At 42.0% G+C, this 21,708-nt stretch overlaps 1 protein-coding gene across 3 annotated transcripts; it reads right to left on the reverse strand.

Annotated features, from left to right (window-relative positions):
* Window positions 1-208: 208 nt before the first annotated feature.
* On the reverse strand, window positions 209-20,361 carry CANX (calnexin). 3 transcript variants are annotated; one of them, XM_039559484.1, is made up of 15 exons: window positions 20,302-20,361; window positions 12,434-12,622; window positions 11,896-11,969; window positions 11,329-11,387; window positions 10,956-11,097; window positions 9,562-9,643; window positions 8,233-8,425; window positions 7,145-7,334; window positions 6,288-6,401; window positions 5,676-5,832; window positions 5,153-5,368; window positions 4,615-4,734; window positions 4,373-4,511; window positions 4,148-4,239; window positions 209-3,552 (listed from the first exon to the last, which is right to left on the reverse strand). In XM_039559484.1, exons 2-15 carry the CDS (start codon window positions 12,617-12,619, stop codon window positions 3,499-3,501), a joined length of 1,818 nt encoding a protein of 605 aa, XP_039415418.1. In that variant the 5' UTR covers window positions 12,620-12,622; window positions 20,302-20,361; the 3' UTR covers window positions 209-3,498. The 3 variants fall into 3 exon arrangements, with proteins under 3 accessions (XP_039415418.1, XP_039415419.1, XP_010398077.3); XM_039559485.1 differs by lacking the exon at window positions 20,302-20,361 and adding an exon at window positions 19,968-20,075; XM_010399775.4 differs by lacking the exon at window positions 20,302-20,361 and adding an exon at window positions 15,423-15,447.
* Window positions 20,362-21,708: the final 1,347 nt, after the last annotated feature.

Below are 21,708 nucleotides of genomic sequence, written 5' to 3' on the forward strand. Positions count from 1 at the left end.
GGAGCCCGGCCCGGCCCGGCGGGAGTGTCCGCCCCGCGTCGCGGGCACCGCCGGCCCGCTGCAGCCACGGCTCGGCCCTGCACAACCGCTGCGTTCGGGACAAAGCGCGAGCGTACCTGGCAAAAGCCTGGAGGAGAGGCACGGTTCACCTCACCCTCACCCTGATGAAAACTCATCCAGCTTTGCTAATTAGACAAAGAAAGCCAAACAGATTTAAGTTTCTTTATTGATTAGTTTTTACATTTTTTTTTTCAAGTTGCTTCTACAAGTACCTGTTTGAAATGGTCATGAAATCACAGTAGTTGTGTCCAGCAACACTAAAAACAAACAAAAAAAAACCAAAACAAAAACCCAATCAACCAAAAACACCCTTTACAAACCATGAGGGAAGAGGGGTATTAATCATCAGTTTAGGATGAGCAGAGCAGTCACAAGCCCCACGTACGTAGCCACAGCTGAGTTTGTGAGGAAGGAGTAAGGAAAGAGCAAGACAAAACCATGGACATGTACAAGTAGTCAGCACTTGCAAGAAACGCTCCTCAGGCCCAGGAGTCAATCTTAAAAACAGACACTCATAATGCAGTGGAGAGGTCACAGCCTCCAGCTGTGACAATTCAGTACTGAGCAGCACTAGCGAGGGTAGATCACATCCAGGGACACTGCTGGAAGGGGTTAGTTGGTTAGATGCAACGTGATCTATGAACTGCCCCTACCAAGCATCGGCTCCAGGAGAAAAACTGCTCTCAGCACTTCTGCCTTGTGTTTCAGAGCCCACGGGTTTTGTTTTGATTCAGCCTAACACCCCCCCTCCCCCGCTATTGTCAGACACAGCACGTCAAGCTCAGCATCCTTTTCAAGAGCTGCCACCCTTGGCTGCACAGACATAAAAGGCCCAAATACACCTTCAAGTATCTGTAACAGTTCCAAACCCAGTTCACAGGTTACAGCCAGGTGGAGCTTCACTACTCGAAAAAACACAGCTATGCTTTATGCACTCAGGATAAGCAGGTAGCTTTTTTTTTTCCCTCCAAGACTTTAAAAATAAGAGCAATTCTAAGGTCAAACTGAGACACCCAAGCCAGAAAGCAGGATAAAAAGTAACTTGAGTTGTCTATCCATTTTGGAAAGTCTTCATTTATTGTAGTGATTATTTAAAGCATACACTATGGTATCAAAAAAAGCCATAACATGCAGACAGGAGACTTTTTCAGGAGATTTAGCAGAAGCAAATGTAGATTTACAATTATCTTTAATATAATACTATTTAAAAGCTGATAGCAGATCTCAAGTTCACTTTTGATGCTTTGAAAGAACATGTATGCACATGGTTTGTTTGGGAGTTTAAGGCAATTTGCATATTAAGATAAAAAACCATTAGATTAATTAGATTTTTATGTTGTGCTCAAAATGTTAGCTGAATTGAAACCATTTACACATAGATCATCTCAAAGGACTGAGAGTCATAAATAGCAGCTGCTCCTTGATAAAAATACAGTCCTGAGAACAAGCTAATAGCAATGCTTAAGCTATGACATCTTCCATGTCAGAGTATAAGCTATTTTTGCAGTAAGGAGCAGTATTGACCAGGTGTTCAACAGGCAAAGGCATTCTAAACATGCAATAGCTCCCAACAGAAGTCTGAAATTACTTCCAGTATCTTGCTTACAATAGTTTATTTGTACACTGCAGAGAGATCAAGAAATCCTGCTATGCATTTGTGATCACTAATATTTCAAACACAACAACCAAGGGATACAACATAAGGACAGGCAGCAAAAGGTGTTTTACAAAAAAAAAAAAAAAAAAATCCAAACCCTAAACAAGAGTCTTTTAGTAATTGGTTAGATTGTTTGCAAGGTAATTGGAACACTCTTCCCCCCATAACCCCTGGGAATAATTCCACACACTATACCTTATCATATGACCAAACAACACTGGAGTGTTTAAGTTCAGTGCAAGAAGAATAATTTCAGGACATTTAATTTCATTCTAAACAAAGGCAAAAGTTTATCTATATAGACATCCAAATGCCAACATATTTGGTACAGTGTAATGAATTACATCCATCTCACCCTCAGAGGTAATGCTCTTGTAGTGCTCACCTGCATTCCACAAAAAAAAAAGTGTTTGAAACAGTGTAGTATGGTAGACTCAACACTTTAAAAAAATTTATTCAGCTGGAATTGGAACTTCCTAACATTCACAATATAATTTAGAATGCACTTGTTACATGAAGAGCAGATAAAAGGACTTAAAACAGTTTCACATACCAGTTAAGATACTCCACATGCTCCTTCCCCACCTACAATACTGACATCTTGGTTGTGGGTTTTTTTCCCTAACAAATACTCAGTTCAACTTGTCTACCTGCCTACCTCCCCCATTTCTACAGCAGACATACAGTGACAACAGTGAGGGGATATGGGACACTGTCTTATTCAGTGTTTGGGCCCTACAAAGGAATAGGCCTAGCTGAGAAATCGAGTTTGACAATGAGCTGAACATGAAGTGCTTCAGCAACTGAGGCAAAGCTGCTCTCAGGAAGAGCTGTATCGTCACAGAGAGGAAAACACCAGTGGCTGAACAGAGGGCAAAGGGGGAAGTAGCCTAACCACACCTCCCCAACAACCCTCAGCTTTACAAAAAGAGTTCAAGAACAAACAAAATTGGTTGTCTGCAAGCTCTGCAGGAATAAATGCCACATTAAGATGACCCACTCGAAATCCTAGATTGTTTGTCAACACTTAACAGGGCTTTAGCCATGCACAGTATGCATATATTCTATTGACTGCCTAACCCCTTCCCTTCCACCCCTTCTTCCTCTTTCCCCTCCCCCCAAAAGAATGAAGTTGATTGATTAGAGAGTTTCACTACTGGTTTCCCCATACATCCCCCTAGTTTTCTTTTCTTTTGAGGGCAGGGGGGGGTGTCAAATGCATTGACAACTTTTCTTCAAACAATTACCAAATTTCAAGGGGTATAAAGACATTGGTGCATTTAGGAATTTACATATTTGTAAAAAAAACTAGTTATAAAACTGCATTTTTATCACCTAGCACTTTCAAGATTCATTGTTATATTTCACTAATTAATATATTAAATTAAGCCAAGGTTTGAAACTGGAAAAATTCTACCAATCTATTTAAGAACAGAAAAGAATATTTAAAACCAAAAATGAAAAGGTTAGTTATGTTACATTCCAAAATCCACAGCCCATTATATTAAATGCTTTCTTTCTACAGGAATGATGCTCTTTAAAACAGATGATTGCAAATATTTTACTGCTAGACACTCCATTACATTGGATAGCGTGACTGGAACCTGTGGATGGTGAAATCTTGAGGTTTGTCCAAGTTTCAATGTAAGGTGTCCAAGGTCCTCTCCCAGAACCCCGTTTGAAAGTAACAACAACAACAACAACAAAAACCAAAAAAAAAAAAAAAAAAAAAAAACCAAAAAAAAAAAAAGAAATCACAGATCAAGTTCTTATGACTTTTTTCAATCTTTCCTTGGCTTTCTGTTTCTGGGTGATCTATTCACAGTTTCCTCCTCCTGCAAGAAAGCAATTTGTGTAAACATCAACAAAATAAAACCTAAATATACCCTTAAAAACCATTTTGAGAAAATCTATGAAGAATAATAAACTTTCACTTTTACATTAGAATTTAGTTCTTGAAAAGACCTACTGCTGTAAGTACTTTGTGGCAAACAGGCAAATTCCTCATTTTCACAGTGGATGTACACTATCTGTTGGGAGTGCTCAACACTCTGCTGCTGGGAGAATCCTTTAACTTCAAGCAACACTCCACCCGTTTTTAAGCCAGCCATTTTATCAGTGGGGAGCACTTAAGGTCACATCCTGACTGCACTCAAAGCTGAGTAAGCCTTTTGCCTCAAGAGGACACCTTCCAACAGTCCCACTCCTCTCTCAAAGCAGGCTCTACAGCAGTGCCTTTAGCAGGGTGCCCAACTGCTGAAGTCAGCCACAGCAATTCCTATTCTTCAGGGTGACTAAGTTTTCCAAAGTTCTTAACTGGGAGGGGGGTGACATGAGCCAGGTTAACTTTTAACACTGTAGTTAAGGCCTGTTCTACATAGGCTATGAAAGAAAATGCACAAGCTTCCTTCAAAGATCAAGCACTCTTACCTCTGATGCAGGTTTCCTGTCTTCTTCCTCCTCCTCTTCTTCCTCCTCTTGACTAGCACTTCCTAGATCAGCATCACTTTTCTGCTTCTCTTCTAAGGGGGAAAAAAAAAAATATTCTCCTTTCTGACTTATCTTCAGTTCACATTGGCTTTATTCCACATCTGCAAATCCAGCTGGTTTATTCTATCAAGGAGAACATTGTTCAAGATTATCTAGTTTACCTACCAAGCTTTTCCTCATTTGTGTCCTCCTCTTCCTCCTCCTCTTCTTTTTCCCCTTTGTCTTTTTCTTCTTCTTTCTCATCATCCATCACATCAGGCTGAGGAGCATCAGTCTTTTTGTATTCTGCAGCACTTGGCTGTTTCTGAAAGGCAGTATCAAACCCAGGCAATTATTTGTGACATTCAGGCACATTTTACTGAACCTCCTTTTAAACATGATACTAATTACCAGAGGAAATGCATTACCTTCCCAGAACAGCAGAAAAGGACAACAAGAAACACTGGCAAAGCCACAGTGAGGATGTAGACTACCCAAAGCCAGGGACGTTCTTCAGCAGCTGCCATCATCTGGCCCACAACACCAGGCTGTAAGACCAAAAGAACTGTCAAATTTCATCCCATACAGCAAGTTGTAGCAGCTAAGTTTAAGCTACAGAATTTTCAAACAGGCTTTTTGCAACTTTAAACATTATATTTCAGACCTCAAAAAACCCTCAAGCTAACCTGCACAAGTACTTTTCCCATAGCTTAGAAATTAAGCATTAGGCTAAACAGTCCAAATATCAGAGCAAAAACTCAGAAGAGAGCAGCGAGTACTCTTAGTTACTTATAGCAACCATTAACATACTATCATTATGAATTAAGGCTCAAACCTGGATTACCAAAATCCTCAGCCTTGGCACATACAGGTATATATTGACAAAGGCTGTGAGAGAGAACAGTGGAGGTGCTTCCTCTCAGCCAGTTCCACTCAGCAGCACACAATTAAACCTTCCTCTCTCACCTCTGCAGCACCATCAGCTGCCTTTTTCAGTCCCCATCCATCACTTGCCCAATCATCAGCCACAGCTCTTTCAGTACAGATGATAAAGTTGTCAAAAAAGATGTCAGATGTCATGGACCATAACTCAAGTCCCACAGCACTGAAGGGAGTCATCTTGAAAGGTTCCAAGTCTTCAAAAAAATCTGGGTTTGGGATCTTTCTAGGTTTCCATATGCCCTAGAAAAGACAAAAGACTCACTAACTAGAAGACAAATTTTAGTTTTCAGCCCATTATGAATGAAGAGATATAACAATCCATTGCACTCAATTACAACATCTACAGGTGCAACTTACCAGGCTTTGGGAATCACTACAATTAAGTGGTGCCTGGTAAGAAAGCACTTTGAATCTGTCCACTTGAAACACAGTACAACCATGACAGCACTTGAATTCTTAATTACATCTGCTTAATCTAAATAATTTTGCTTTTTGTAAGGGAAATGCTGCATTGGCCACCAGCTTAAGCAATGAAAAAAACACCAACCTGATAGTTCACGTTATCAATCATCGGAGGCTTCCATTTGCCTTTGTAGTTTGGATTGTCAATCATTGGGCGCTGCCAGGTACCACAGCCAGGAGCTGTCTCACATTTAGGATTTGCAATCTGAGGTGCCTCCCATTCACCGTCCATATCTTCATCCCTGAAAAGACAAGCTCAGTTTTGAAGTTCGCCCCTGAGTAAGGCTCAGGCAATGTCTGATTTCTGGGAAAAATCAAAATTCCTACCACAAAATGGAGATTCTGAAACTTTATATAGCATAAGTGTGTAGATACATATACTGCAGAAGGAAGGAGGATTTCAAAGACTGTGAAGCACAGATCAACAAAAGCCAGTCCCTGAGCACAGTGTCTCCCACTGTCTTTTCCAAGAAGCTCTACCTCAAGATGAACATCCCTGCCCTGTTTTGCTTACAGTCACAGAAGAGTTGAAAAATGCAAAGGTGAATGCAAGACATGAGTCCTCAGACCACTGCCTTGTACTTTTGAAGAAAAATAGCCTGAACAGCAACTTTGTCAGTAAGCAACAATGAACTGCAAATGTCAGTACCAGAGTCATGAAATATTTGCTGCCATTTGCAACAGGCAGCAAACTTACCAATCTTCAGGTTTCTCAGCATCAGGGTCTGCTACATATTCTGGCTCATCATCCAGCCAGCCCTCTGGTTTCACAGCATTTTCATCTGCAATCTTTGCAGGAGCATCCTCATCCCTTGAGAGCAGAGCATTATGTGTTAACAAAGAAAACACGTAAGAGTTCTTAAGCCCAAGGCATGATTCTACAGACTCTGAACAAGCCCACTGCTCTAGACAGCCAGCCACCTTCCCTTCTGTCAGGGTCACCTCATGATTTCAGAAAGGGATTGCCTTGCAATCCCTTACCTATGCATGTGCCTCATGGCATATCAAGGTGCCAACTGCAAAGTACTACTACTACTAATTTTTTTAAAAACCAGCCTAAAAATGGCATGTTACAGCAAATGCCATTCTTAGCAACAGCTGCAAAAACACATTTGTGCTTGATATTGAGTCTATCACTTACAAAGCACAGGTACAAAGCCAGAAAGCCAGGATCAGTTTCTGATTTAGGAAGCAGGTTTTTCAGTTACCTTATCTATACATTGCACAAACAAGTACAAAGATCCTTCAGTTATACCTTCTGCAGCTCATCTTTTGATCTCATCAAGGATGAAAGCAACAGGTAGCATAGGAATTTCACTAAAATCTTTGTCTGTGGCCAACACAGGAACAGGAGCACTAAACAGAAATTCCCAGAGCAGGTGGAACCTGTCTGCCTCTGCCTGTTGAAGTGCGGTTAAGATGCCTAAACTGACAGTGTACTGATTACAAGGGTGAGACTCAAAACCTTCCATAAGTCACATGAGAAAGACATTTTGATCAGCACCAAATCATCAGGCTAAGGACTCCCCAAATTCCACCCTTCCAACACCTTACCAGTCATCCGGTTTAACAGCATCTGGGTCTGGGATTTTTGGTCTCTCATCCCAGTCCTCAGGCTTCTGGTCATTTGGGTCCTCAATCTCTCGGGGTGGATTCACAGGAGGAGACATATCATTTAGCAAATTCCCACTGTTGACAACTGTTTGATCGACCAGTATCTCAAAACTATTGTCAGGATTCAAGACTGTAAGGAAAGAAGTTGAAGTAGTCATTGCATGTACGATACAAAGCATGAGTCATAAGGCATCACTCATCTGCACTGTACAACCCAAGCTACCACCTACCCATCAACTGCTATAAAGAACTGTTAAGAACCTTTCTCCTTATGCCAAAATACAACTAGTGATGATGTACCACATCTCACCCTGTGAGAAAGCAGACTCCTGGCAGAAGTCCTACTTTAAATGTTAAAAGCACAGAGGTTTGTAGAGTGATTTAGCAGTTACCACAACAAGTTGACCTTGGCACAGTAAGAATTGCTTTACTAGTAAGAATGTATATATTCATATTCTACTCGAGACTGAGACTTCCTACTACTGACAGGATTTTAATCTCACTTCTTTATCTACTGCTGTCTCTGTAGCAGGAAAAGCTAGAGATAGTCCTAAAAGTACTTCCTGAAAGATTTTGATCATAGCCAATATACCAAACACTATTTCAAGAACTCCTGAGTTTGTCTGATACATGAAAGCAGAAAAAAACCCAAACAAAACCAAAACAAACCATGATGCCTCTACATCTAAAGCTAGTGTTACTCAGAGGCAGCATTCAGGCAGCTTATAAATGCTGATAATTATTTCAAATATACTTAGTTCAAGTTACTTACAACTGCCCTGAAATTCAGTTCTCCTTTAAGTATTAAGTTCAAGTTGCATGACCTTTCTTACATGAATCAAGACTTTCTGGAAGGATGAAATAAGCCTTTGTATAGACAATCAGTTTTTGCATTTGAAGCTTTCAAGTGGTTTTTAGTTGTATGGTGCATTGGCACAAGTATTCATCTGTTCATCTGGCTCACTCTACGAGCTTTTGGTGCAGGAAATGTAGTAGTTATTAACACTCATAGTTAGCAGTCACCATACCTAGAGTATAAAGATGAGTCTTCTTATCAGTAAAATAAGTCTTCAGATCTGCATCTGGACGCTTCGCGTGCTTCTCCTCGTATTTGCCGGTCTTTGGGTTTTTGTGCCGGAAGATGAAGTGCAATTTATAGTCCTCTCCACATTTGTCAGGGCCAAACATTATTGTATATGGAGTTTTGTCATGGAACTGATCCTTTTAAAACAATGCAATACTTTAAAAATACAACTTAAGTCACTGTCTGTCATAAGAATTCCCAATTCATTAGACATTATTCTGCAACTTGGATATCAAGCCCATGAAGTCCCCACACTAAAGCTTATATTCCTCATATAAGCCTCCAGAAAAAAATAATGTGCTGAGAATTTTCCCAGCTATTTCATTTTGCACCTTTGGGCTCTATTTTCCACATGGAAAACACCAGCTATTCAAGTGTTATCCAAAAGATTAGTGTAAGTGATTCCCACAATGTTTAAGTATAGCTCTACATTACAATAAAGTATTTTAAAAGCTATCAATTAGACGTATCAGTTACTGGCAATAAAGAAAGACTAGCAAGGCCACTGAGTTTCTTTCACACAAGTGATAAGCAGCACTAAAAGTGAGGCCAAGTTGCATTCAGTCTACACTTGTGAACTGGGGCACTGCCTCAATCTAACTGGATATAATCACCATTGAACTCTTCAAGTCTATTTGTTCTTGCTAATGTTATCTGAAAATTCAATGCATATATGAAACGGATTAGGCAGCCAAGTTGTGTTCTTGGATGTTCATGGTTGTTTTGGAGTTTTTTAATAGTTTGGAAATTGTATTAATAATACAACTCCAATGAGACTGCAGAAGGAAAGAAGGATGGATAACAAGTCATAAAAGGTACATCCTATAAAGTCTAGGAAAATGGTTAAAGAAAACCCACAGGCTACAAGAGCCTACACAAGGTTACTCAGCAGTTCAGCTTTGTCCGAGCAAGCTAAACCTCTTCAACGCAACGAATGAGAGGACAAAAAGCAGTTCTTAGGCCTTAGGAGCTGGCTACTTCCTAAGTACCTCCTGTTTGGTTCTAGAACCCAGGAAAATCTGAAGTACTGCAGAGTTTGGCAAAGGTGCACAACCGCTCAGCTATTAGGGAACTTCAGAGTTTCCACTCAAGGGGCTGTCACGTTTCAGTACTTACCCTCTCCAACTGAAAGCACTGGGAAAATGCTGAGTGCAAAGCACTTGGGCAATCAGGCCCCACTGCCTTCGCTAAAAGGGTTTGTTCAGGAAGAAGCAAAGTGAAAAAATTTCAAGTTCTTTCACAGCTAATACTCAAAACTAGTAGCATTACTCACCAGGTTCAACTCAGGGGTTTTTGAAAGCAATTTCACATAGGCCCCACCACACTCTATTCCATTTTGGAAGTTTACTTCATACCTAGTTTTAGTTTTGAATAGAAAAAGGGAGAACATATGTTATCATGAGGAAAAATTATTTATGTAATACACAATTACAATTTTTTCAGTACAAATTAACAGTAACACTGTTTTGTTGTTGTTTGCTTTGAATCACTTACCCAGTGAATATTAAAGATACAGACATACAGATATATAAAGATATAAAGACTAAGAAAATATTCACAAGAGGCTGAGAAACAGTTAAAAAATTGAAGATTTAGAAGACTTATCTTGACAGAAAAGATTAAAGAAATTGAGTGCTGGCCTAGAAGATAATGACCTACAAGTAGAGAGAAGGAAGAAAAAGCTTTCCAGTATGTAACACTTCAAGAGGGATTGAGGCAAACCAATTTTTTTCCCCACAACTACTATGGTAGACAGACAACTCAATGTGCAAGACTACCAAAGCAAAAACAATTGGATTCTAGGAAAAGCCCCTTCAGGGTTATATGCATACAACACTATATTTAGGGATGCCAAGGAGCCTGAAAAAGGCATAACATCTCTGTCAGGAATAAGCTAAGTATGCTTGATCTTCTCACAATGCCAGCAGCTGGAGTGGATAACCACTGGGCTTTATTTTTAGCCTTGTATTTTGAGCCAAAACTAAACAGTGCAAAGCAAAGTGACCAATTCATTATCTTGTGCCAACATGAATTAGTTTACTCTTTGTTTAAAATTGATAACATTGCTAATAATGCACAATTCAACTCTTCTCACTGAATTACGTTTTTCCCCGACTTGCTTCTCTAACACACATGCAAGTAGATTCTTCTACAACAGTCATGACCAGAGCTATGTAAGGTGCTAATCTTCCACGGCAAATGAACTAAGACACAGGAAGGAGGAAACAAATGCATCTTTATCCCTCTGTCCACTTCCCCTCAGAAACAAGGGGCAGTTTACTGCATAAGAAAGTGCACTGACCTATTTACAGACCAGCTTTCATTCAAAAGGACAAGGACTTCCACAATTAGCTGTACAAAAGTCAGTTGCCTGACCTTGTTACTACAATTAAATCAAGTGCACTGAAGCCAAAAGACAGGTTACCAAGTCTAGTTTGCAGAGACTTCTTCCTTTTTCAGGCTTCAGAAGGACCCATGGTGTTACTAACTCCTCACTTTGGGAATCTGGGTTACTATTTTACTCTCGCTCAAAACAGTGTAATAATATGTTACAGCAACTTGTGTCATCTAGACCCCCAGTCAACAAAAGCTCAGTTATGGAATTAACCTCAGCCTGCTATCATGTCACCCTGGAAACAACAGAACACTAAATTATTATTTACTTACTGTATAATAAGGGGTTTGGTATCAAACACAAATGGCTTGGAAAGTTTGGATGAAATTGCATGATGCTTGGCTCGGGTTACCATTACAAGCCCTTTGTCTCCTGGAAGCTTAGTTTCCTTCATGTCTTGGACTTCCCATTTACCTGGGGAAGAAATTGACCAAACGCTAATTTATTTTAAGATCTCCAAGTGGCTATTTTGTTTAAATCAGAACTATGTTTTATATTGTTAGCCAGCTATATAAACCCCCCCCCCCCCCATTTTCTTCAGTGAATATAATTTTAGCTGAGAAAGAGAAAAGTCTTGCACCTCTTTTTTATATATGACAAACAACATCAGAAACATTTATCATCCAAAACCCGGGTTTGACTCACCATCATATTTGGCAATCTCATCATCTGTATCATCCTTCTTGGCTCTGGAAAGGATCCATCTAGAAGACAGATATCCAGTGGTTGGAAAACCATACATTCTCCACACACACACACACTAAAAACCCTGCCCTTAAGATAAGGCAGCCCTTGCTGTCTCAGGACTACACCCCAGTATCTTGATCCCCTGAGGAGTTCTATTCCCAAGCCTGCAAACTTTTCTGTGTTTGCCACTTCCCACCCCCAGGTAGGACCATGGCCCCATGAGCAAGTGCCTCGCTCCCGTAAAAGAACAGGAGCAGCACCTTACCATCCTCACAACACCTGAGGAAAGTAAAAAAGCCACATGTAATGGCCTCACCTCCCCTTTATTACGAGAACTTAAGGAAATACTGATATAACTCAGCATTTGAACAGCTAGCCTCAAGAAGTCATTACTGTAATCCCAACTGAACAGGGGCCCTTTGATTCAGTTTTGAATAACATGGGCTCTGCAGAGAGGGTTTCTCTGCCTTTCACCAAGATTTTACATGATTTGCTGTACTGAATCATCCTTCAGATTATACTCACCCATCCAGAGTTCCTTTATCAAAAGATTCTGCAAAATATACTTCACCAGTTGGGACGGGGGGCCTGTAAGTAACCTATTGGAAAAGAGGGGCATTTATGCACCTTTCAAGACACATTCTCTATTCCACAGAAATACAAGCATGTAAAGCTCGCACTCCCTCCTACACTTGAGTACAGCTCACCTGGACATTCTTGAAGCATAAATACAGAAATTACATAAATATTGCTGCTTGTGCCAAGCTGTTGTGCTCTTGTCTGCAACTAAAACTCAAGTATATATCTAGCTGGAAATACTAGCATTAACTCTTTATACTCACATCACAGATTTCAAGGTTAGATCTGTCTTGTGGAAGAACATGGGGGACACGAGAGCAGGAACAAAGCAGCCAACCTTAATTCCAAGCCCTACTCCCAGATAACATCTTTAATAACATTACAACATATTAAAGGTTAAGAAAGTAAAGACAACTTTGATCAGACCCACATTAACTGAAACACAAGCAGTAATTCAACTGTTAAAAGAAGTTCTATGCCAAACCTTTGGAGCTGGAGGAGGACTGCTTGTTTCAGACTTGGACTCTTCTACCTCCTCAATACCATCATCCAAGTCATCCTCAATATCAACTACATCATCAGCATCATTGTCTTCATCCATATCATGTGCTTGGGCAGCAAGGATCCCAAGGGCTAGCAGGGTCACACACAGTAGCCATTTCAGCTCCATGTTCTGAATAAATAAGACAAGGCAAAGAGGTCAAGCCAGCACTGCAAGCAGAGCAACGCGTTGCTTCTTGGTACAAATCCGACCATCCAAGGCAACAGCTGAAGTGCAAACTTATCTCTCCAACTCTGTTATTTACTGCATCTGTCTGAGACAGCTCTAAAAGCTGGAGAGGAACACAACATAAAGCTAAGTATTTAATACCAAACAGATGTTAATTAAGTGGAGAACCACATATGCACATTCTGCAGATCATGCTGCAGAAGTGTCATAATTTTGCTCTTACACTGCCACAGCCCACAAGCAGGACAGCAGACACATACATGACACCACAACATACATGGCTATAAAAGCCTAAAAAGAAAACCTATTTTGTGCTTATGAAAGACTTTAAATACACTATGCAGGAACTCAAGCTTCCATTCAGTCCAGAAACTGAAATACAATTTCCTAGTTTTTTCAAGCAGAGAGCAACCTGTGGAATAATCAGTCCTCGTCTGCTGTTCAATATACTTTTTGTCCTTCCAAATGCAGAACTCTGGTGTTTTCAATCATCAAACTCCTTCCCCAGGTTTTATTGTAGAATTACTGCCAACAGTCATTGATACTACTGCCAGACACCTATAAGCAGTTGAAGCTCCTAGAAATTGCCACTTGATTCAATTCCCTTCTTTCAATCTCTAATTTAACAAGATGACCAAAGAGAGTAGCTGTTAACTGAAGCCTTACAGAATTAAAATATCACACTTAAATTAATTCATAATGTGCTCAGCACCTTGTCACACCTAAAATATGATAGACATTGGCAAGCCACAGCTTAAAATACCTTGTAAGTAAAATGGGTTTCAATTTGACTTGCCACCTAGAAAAACAATATCACTGCATCTTTATGTTGATACAGAAGGCAACACTCCTAGAACACTGCTCAGTTTTATCTGCCCAAAAACCTCACAACAACCTGCGCCTTGCTTACCTTTTCTCCTTTGAATCCCACTCCAAATTTTCCGTCCAAAACCAGAGTTATAACTGAGACTAAATTTTTTTGAAAACAAGTATAAAATAAAGCACCCCCTCCTCCTTCCCTTACACCTACCTCACGCTGTAGCCTTGCAGGCGTTCAAACATAACTCAAGCAGAATTAACAGTGCCTGTAGGGGCTTAAGATCATGATAGGAAACAAACTTTCAACTTTCCAAAGCATGTTTAGGCAACTAAAAGAGTTTACATTCTCAAAGGCTTATCAGCACTATCCAATATTCCAAAACTATGCTGCATACCAGACCTACCATTCTTAGATTATTCTTTAACTTACCTCTAATGACAGAGAGGATGTTTTATAACTACAACAAAATTGTATTTTAAAGACTTGAGCTGAGGTCATGTCCAGTTTGTCACTACAGCAACATGCAATTGCAGCCAGTTTTCCAACAACAGTGATGGCCTTGAGGATTATTGTCCAAATCCATACGCACAGATCTCCCCCACCTCAGTTCAGGCAACTGCACTCAAACACCTCTGAGCCAAAAGGACAATCATTCCAGAAGGAATAGCTGACAAAAACTTTCAAGGGCTGTTATATATGAGCACAGCTTGTTTGCTTAATGCACAGTGTACAGCCAAAACTGAAAACAGTTTCAGACCTCTCAACAGCTCATAGCTCTTAATATTAGTGTGAGAGCCACAACACAAAACCAAGGACTGAAAACAGTCAGACATCAGTACCCTTGGAGCTGCAAATTCTTCTTGCACAGATAATGTGTTCTTTGAATAAACTCATACACATCAGCATGAAAGCAATACAGAAATGAGAGCCTGAAACTTCATCTGAAAAAGTGATCTTTAGATCTTTGGATGTGCCCTGTGTGACTGAAGCAACCATGGATGAGATGGTACAAAAACACCTTTCCACAGAAAGGGTTTCACTTCGTCTTACCTTACCAATAGGGCCCCACTAAATATTTTTTAAATAGAGCTAAATTCAGGAAGATTATACAGTTTTATAACTGCTTTCAAATTATACTATGAAGATAGAATGAGCATGTCATGATTTGGAAAGTGATACAACAAAGTTAATCTTAAAAGTATAGTAAGATTAAAAATGAGCCAATTCTCTCCTCTCCTAAGAGGAAGGAGGAGTTTCTGCACCCTTCCTCCCAACCTTGTGGAAAGGGTATTAATGGTTTAGCATGCAAGTAATCCTTTAAGTAATCTCACCAGTAGCCAACCAGCATGAAAGTTTTGGTGAAAGAATTAAATCATTCCCCACAACTTTCCTGCCAATACTGACTCCATATGCAATAAATTACCTACTTCACAATCCCACCTCCACTACAACCCTTTGGAAATACTTGTCAGCAGCAAATGGACCTTGGTAAATGCTCACACCCAAGTGGCAAAGGTGCATGGCCTCAGAAATTCTTCTCTCAAAGCATCTCAGTGAAACTGGACAATTCTGCCAGGGACCACACAGCAGGGGCAGAAGTTTGCTGCTGCACATCCGTGCTCCTGACACAGCCACAGGTATCTACACTGCAGGTCTACACTTACTGTTTAATGCTCTGTCTGAATTTGAGGCCTCGCTGAACCTCATTTCAAGGGAAAAGTATTTTCTGGTCAAGTTTCACCTCCCAAAAAAAAAGCAAGCTAAAAAAGTCTGAAGAGAAGCTAATCCAGTTTCATATCCTTACTTCTTTACAGTCATTAGCAAGCAGTTGTCACAAGTTTATATCCCTGCAGAAGGCTGCTTAGAACACTTCCTACATATTAAATCAGCCTCAAATTCAACATAAGCTACCATTTCATATACCTTGAGTACAGGCTGGTAGCTTCTTCTGCAACTGCCAGTTATCATGCCAATCTCCTTATTCTGTTTAACCTGAAACAATATAAAAAGCTGACTAAATTATAGAAAAAAAGGCACTATGTTCTCAGAAGAGCAATTTAAGTGAAGCACACATTTTTGATATTTAAAAAGCTACTTCTATCCATAATGGATGTACAGCTACAGGAGAAAATTTCAAATTCACTTTACTCAATCCTTAGGGACACAACATAAACACAATTATGCCCTAGTAAATTAGGTTATTCCTAAACAGAAGAGGAGGGGAGGGGGAGAGAGATGCAGCTCAGGTTTTATACAGAACAGGCGTAAATCAATTTTTCAGTGGAACTTTAAGTTGCTGGCAACTACAGGTGTTCAATTAGTCATCTAAAACGTAGTCTAACCCTCAGACACACACACCTACTCTATTATGATCAGACTTCTCCCTTATACAAGTGTCCAATTTCCAAGCAATTACCATCCTTAGCCATTTTTTACTTTGCCTGCACCTCCCTTCTTCACGTTTATCTGTACAGTATTTCTGAAGGCTGGTGTATTTCTGATCATGCAATTGCTGAAAGCCATTAACAAACGAACACTTTCATAATAGGTGAGAGCTTCTGACGTCTCCATTCTACTTCAGTGCAACCATCACTTTCACCATAACAACGTTTCAAGTCAGAGATAACAACTACTTGTACTTTTTTTTTTTAATAAGGACTTCAGTCACTTACAGACATTGGCACACCACTCAGATCGGAGGGAAAACTACTGTAATCCCAAAGTACTAACAAGGAAGAGAGTTTGAGACTGTCAGTGCTACAGATTACTTGTTCTCTCTCTGCACATATACATGGCCGGCTTCTATCCCAGAAAACTTCAGAGCTGACATTTAAGCACTGTTCACCTGATCGTCCAAAGGCTGAAACATTTTACCCCAGAATTTATAAGCTCTATAGCAGAGTGCTGGAAGCAGTGTCCTGGAACAGCTGCACCACAGACTTTACTTTTTCACAAAGTAAAATCAAAACCAAATTGGAGTGAGATTCAGAAACAGAATCAGCTTCTTGCCCCAAAAGCAGCACTCCTAACATGTAGGGTTAAGTGATTACTACCTTTGGAGTTCAAGGCTTTCAAGAAAGTCATGCATCTTCAAAGATTAAGTTTTATTTAGAATTCCCCTTTCTCTGGCGATAAAGGAGAAAGTTCTTCTTTACTATTGGCACCACACTGGAAACACTCATACAACAGACAATTGTCACTATTCTCCCTAACATACATGTCCCCTACAAGAGAGCGAAATTGCCCGTAGAAAGGATCTTCAAGTCCTTTGCTATCATTCTTCCAGAACATACTGTTTAGTAACTTCCCTGTCAGGTCAAACAGAGCCTGCAAAACCAGTTTAATCATCTCCTTGGTTACTAATCTATTTCAGTGGTTCATCAAGCCAGTTCTTAATACAGCATTATTTCAGAATATATATTTGAATGGCTACTGGCTATCTAGTTTATTACTTACCTTTTTTAAAAAATAATTAACAGTCAGACTAAATAGACCTTATAAAAATAAGTCACTTACTATGAACTACACCTAGGCAATTTAACTGGATGAGCATCAATGGTTTCTATTTCAGCAGTACCCGAAGTCTCAGCTGAGTGACTCAAGCAAAGGAAGAGCAAAACCCACTAGCAAAGTCCTGTGTTCCAAACACTGGGCTTCAGTGTGGTATTTACAGCAGAAGCACACCAGTGAAAACAAGCACAATGCAGTCTCATTCAAGGCAAGAATTAGGGAAGAAAAATTTAAAGTCAAATGTAAAGACGATTCATCACAACACAAAAAAAAATTGCAAGGAGACAAGAACAGAAAGGCTGAGACACAGATATCCATCTTCCCTCTCAAATGAGAGTTCTGTGGGTTTTGAGCAAAGGCTTGGTTACCCTACTTGGTAGTGTACTAATTTCTTAAAGTCAGAATTACTGAAGAGCAGAGGAAATCTCTTCTACACCTCACAATCCCTCTGCCTTCCACATCCTGCCTCCTCTGCGGTGCCAGGGTAACTGTTTACACAGCCTCATGATGAACCAGCCGCTGGTTTAAGAAGGCTCGAAGTCCTCCTGCCATGTTATTTTAACCCTGAATCAACATCCCAGGCCAATCCAGCAGCAAAAGCAGAAGGAGTTGTAGCAGTATCAGTGAAAGTAAGTAGCCAAGGATAGAGGAAATAAAGCTGATGGCAGCAGAGTCATCTTAATGCCACAGTTTCAAGTGCAGGCCTGTCACCTGCACCTGCCTGACCTGTCTTTCGGCAGACTTGGGGGATGGACACCATGGTGAAGCTGAACATTGTGTGGCCAAATACTGTAATTTCAACAACCAGTACAGTGCCTCAGCACCCCTCTAAAGGGGATAGAATAAAATTATGTTCATGTATATACAACAACTCATATAATGCAGACAAACACTTTTTCCCCTGAAATACTGTTTTACACTTAGACAACTTCCAGCATTGCTAAGATTCTGCCTTTAACATCATAACTCAATCAACAGCAGACAAGGCTAAAGAAAACCACCTTACTAACAAGAGAAAAGGCAATAACTCTCCATGGTTTGCCCTCCTACCCCCTTTTATTTTTTTCTTAAGTAAGGGGTGGCTAAGATACACTGCTACATGAGAAAGAAGTCTCCTGGAAAGGATTAGCCAAACCTCTCCTGGAGAGCCCCACAAAAAAAGCTGCCTCCTGTTTGGGTTGTAGAGAGCACAAACCAGGCAAGGGATTAGGTGTGAAAAGGGACAGCAACAAAGCTTGCTTTTAATAGGCATTTCAAATATGCCAGTTTCTAAAAATAATGTACAACAGTGCAGATACAGTACAGGAGCAAACAGCAGATACTGTTTGTCAGCACAGATATCCTTCCTGCAGAACTGGAAGTCCTTGGAGGGCAAAGACAGAACTGTAGTTTTTTTAGATCATAAAACGGATAGGCTGCTAGGAAAATTATATTAGGTGGGGGCACATCTGGAGGCACCCCAAGATCTTTCAGACCATCACACCTAGAAATTGACTGAAGTTTGCCCTGCTACAGAACTGATTCCAGCAAGAACAGGCTGCTACCACGTTTACTACCAGAGGCAGAAAACCAAAGGCCTGAAAAGGAAGTAAAAGGCAGGGCTAAGTACAAGTCTCAGTGTATTCTCTGTAAAAGATTTATTCACTTGCTCAGGGGAAAGTACTGCAGCACACCAAATGAGAGGGTAATCTGATGGAAGTCGCAAACTTTCTTACTATTTTACATTAGATTCCCTTCCTAGGATGGCAGTTGATCCCAAGAAGCAGTTTACACATTATACACAGCTTGTGATGTTGCCTGTAAATTGTATGAGTATCTTCTTCATAACGTTGTTTTTTTTAAAACATTAAAATTTAATACGAAGTTTTACTCAAAGCTTTTCCTAATTTTATTAAGTATTTTGCATAAGCCCATCAAATACAGCTAAATTAACAATAAGGTGGTCTTTGAAGTCAGGTACCTCAGCATGAACCTAGAGCAATATATATATATATCTCAACCTAAATTTAACCATTATTTTATCTGCATTAGCTCATACATTATTATAGTTCTGCTGTCTCTTTCTGGTATTTTAGCAACAACCAAGACCACAATGTGCAAAACTGTCCCATAAAACCCATGTGTTAAGTATGCTTACTTGGCGACGTTAAGTAAACACACTGCATTTAGAAATACATTACATGCCTAGAGACCAGTTTTCAGACATCTAACATACTCTAAATAAGTTCCAGAAAGAGTTTTCCACAGTGATCTGCAGAGGCTCTGCAGCATTAATTATGTTAGTACTCATCATACTGATGTCTGGACCTTTACCATTACTACATGTCTTTTTCCCTTCACAACCAAATCATCTCCAGCATTTCTCTTTCTGCAGCCTAGAAAGTTCTGAACCACAGACCTGCATGTGTAAGTTCACTCTTCAGAATCAGTATAGGTAAGAAAGCAGTGTGCTGTATGTGCTTTAATTCAAAGGTGTGGGTTTTTTTTCTTTTGAAAGCACACAATACAATCCTCAGCCAGAAATGAGAACCGAGATGTCACTTATACACAATTTTATAGACACTCAACGCGAACAATATTTGGGGGACAAAAATCAAAGCATGCATTTCAATTCCCTCAAATTCTCAGATCTTCCTGCTGCAGATTCCTCGCCCGCACTTCACCTGTTGGGCCCCCAGCTCCACGCCCTGAGCTCCCCCTTTCCAGAGGCTTCTCCTTCCCCTCGCACAGCCCCAACCAGGCCCACGCCACGCTCAGCACGCCCCTCCTGTTCTCCCTTTGCGGGGCTTCATGAGGAACACGTTCAACATTATTTCCGACACTAGAACACGTAGCCAGATAAAACCTAAACCCACATCTACCTCCGACCACATCTACCTCCGACCCTCGCCTCCCTCCCGGTTCCACCCCGCGGCCCTGGCACCGGCCGCTGCCCAGAGCGGCGCTCCCAGAACTTACCAGAAGAGCCGCCGCTCCCCCCAGGCCGCTCCGAGCGAGTGCCGAGCGGGACCCGGCACCGCCGCCGCAGCCCCGCGCCCGCCCCCGGCCGCAGGGGCCTCCCCAGGCCGTCCCTCTCGCCCTGACTCCCGGGGGTCCCCGCCTCCTCCCACCCCCGGGATGGGGCCGGGACCACGCACGGGCCGCCCACCCCCCAGGGCCCAGCAGCGCCCCGCCGCACACCCTCCGACAGGCCCGGCTCCCCCCCTGCCTCACGCCGCGGGCGGGTCCGTTCCCCGCCCCGATGTTCCGAAGCCGCAGCGGACGGAGGGGACGGACGGACGGACAAACTCACCCTCCACCGCCCCGGCCGCCGCCGCCGGGCTCCCCTCACCTCCGTCACGTGCCCGCGCGCCCGCCGCCACCCGCCTATCTGCCGCGCGCCAGCCCCACCCCCTCCTCACGGCGCTCAGCCTCTCCCATTGGCGGACGGCGCGGCCGCCCGCCCTCCCAGCCGCCGATCCTGCATTTTGACTGGCTAAGGTCGCCGCCGCTCAACAGCCGGCCCGCCTCTAAACACGCCCTCAACGGCGCTGCCCTTCGTGGAGCGCTGTCATTGGTTGGCGGGGTTGCAGGAAGTGCCGGCTGATTGGGTGCCGCGGGGAGGCCGTTGGGATGTGGGCGGGGTCCCAACGGGTCTCGGTCCTGGGGCTCTGCGGCGGCTGACAGGGTGTTGCGGGCGGTAGGGGGCGGTAAGGGGCGGCGGGGGCGGGGCCACCGCCGCCTCACGGCCTCCCCGAGCCCCGCCGGTCCCCTCACGTCCCTCACCCTCTGCCTCAAAAATACCGTTGTATTAAAAAGGCATCTTTATGTCTTCTCGTTCCTTAGAAAAGGTGTTCAGGTTTTCTTGCCTCTTCAGAAAATTTAGTGTATCCGGTGGTTTTCTTCCTCAATTACAAGCCGTGGGTTTAATAAAATAGTGAACAGTGACACGCACTCCAGTGTGTTCGGAACATGGCAGCTCTGCTCAGCAGCTGCTTGCCCAAAGGCCTTGTGCAATTCTGGAACCTTTAAGCCGTTCAGTATTTTGAAAATGAAAGTAATGTAGTTCTTTAGAGGTGAAATACCATGTAGATGTTGAATGTTTGTACATCGAATCAGTACAGAAACACAGGAAAATGCAGAAATAAGTGTCCCTGCTGTGCCGATGGGACAGACGGGCCAAGGAGGTGCCAGGTTTAATGGGACCATATGAACGTGGTCAAGATTAAACTTGAGGAGTCTCCGTGTCCTGCCGCGCACAAAGCCATGTGGGAGGGCAGGGAACACGGCCCCACGGCCTGAGGAAAACAGGCTCCTGGTACCCTGGAAATTACAGCACCTTTGAGTTGTCTCTGAGCTGCACCAGCTGAGAACAGTTCAATGGAAAAAGCTGTGTCTGAATCACCCAGTTCAAAACGAGCTCCTGTGGGGTCTGTGGGCTGCAGCCTGTTCCAGGAGATAGGAGGTATTCTGCAGGAATAACAAATCCAGTATTACTAGGAGGGGCAGGAAAAAGAAAGAAATGGGTGGTGTTTTTTTCCTCTGTAAACATAAATCTGTTCTGAGTTGATGCAATGAGTCAGCAGTATAAGTTTCCCCACAGAGAAAATTCCACCGTGTTAGGACAAAACAAGCAGGGCCCCAGCATTCAGAAATAAGGCTCAGCATAAATGAAATCAGCAAATCCCTGCTTGCACTGAAGTTTGGAATCAAACACATT

The sequence above is a fragment of the Corvus cornix genome, chromosome 13 (genome assembly GCF_000738735.6).
Source record: "Corvus cornix cornix isolate S_Up_H32 chromosome 13, ASM73873v5, whole genome shotgun sequence".
Lineage (NCBI taxonomy): Eukaryota > Metazoa > Chordata > Aves > Passeriformes > Corvidae > Corvus > Corvus cornix.

Excerpts from the sequence above, each read along its gene's own strand:
- CANX (XM_039559484.1), bottom strand. The coding sequence starts at position 12,619 with ATGGAGCTGAAATGGCTACTGTGTGTGACCCTGCTAGCCCTTGGGATC. Across the intron at positions 11,388-11,895 it reads GATAAAGGAACTCTGGATGG|ATGGATCCTTTCCAGAGCCA; the intron begins GTGAGTATAATC and ends TCTGTCTTCTAG. Across the intron at positions 11,098-11,328 it reads TGAGATTGCCAAATATGATG|GTAAATGGGAAGTCCAAGAC; the intron begins GTGAGTCAAACC and ends TTTCTTCCCCAG.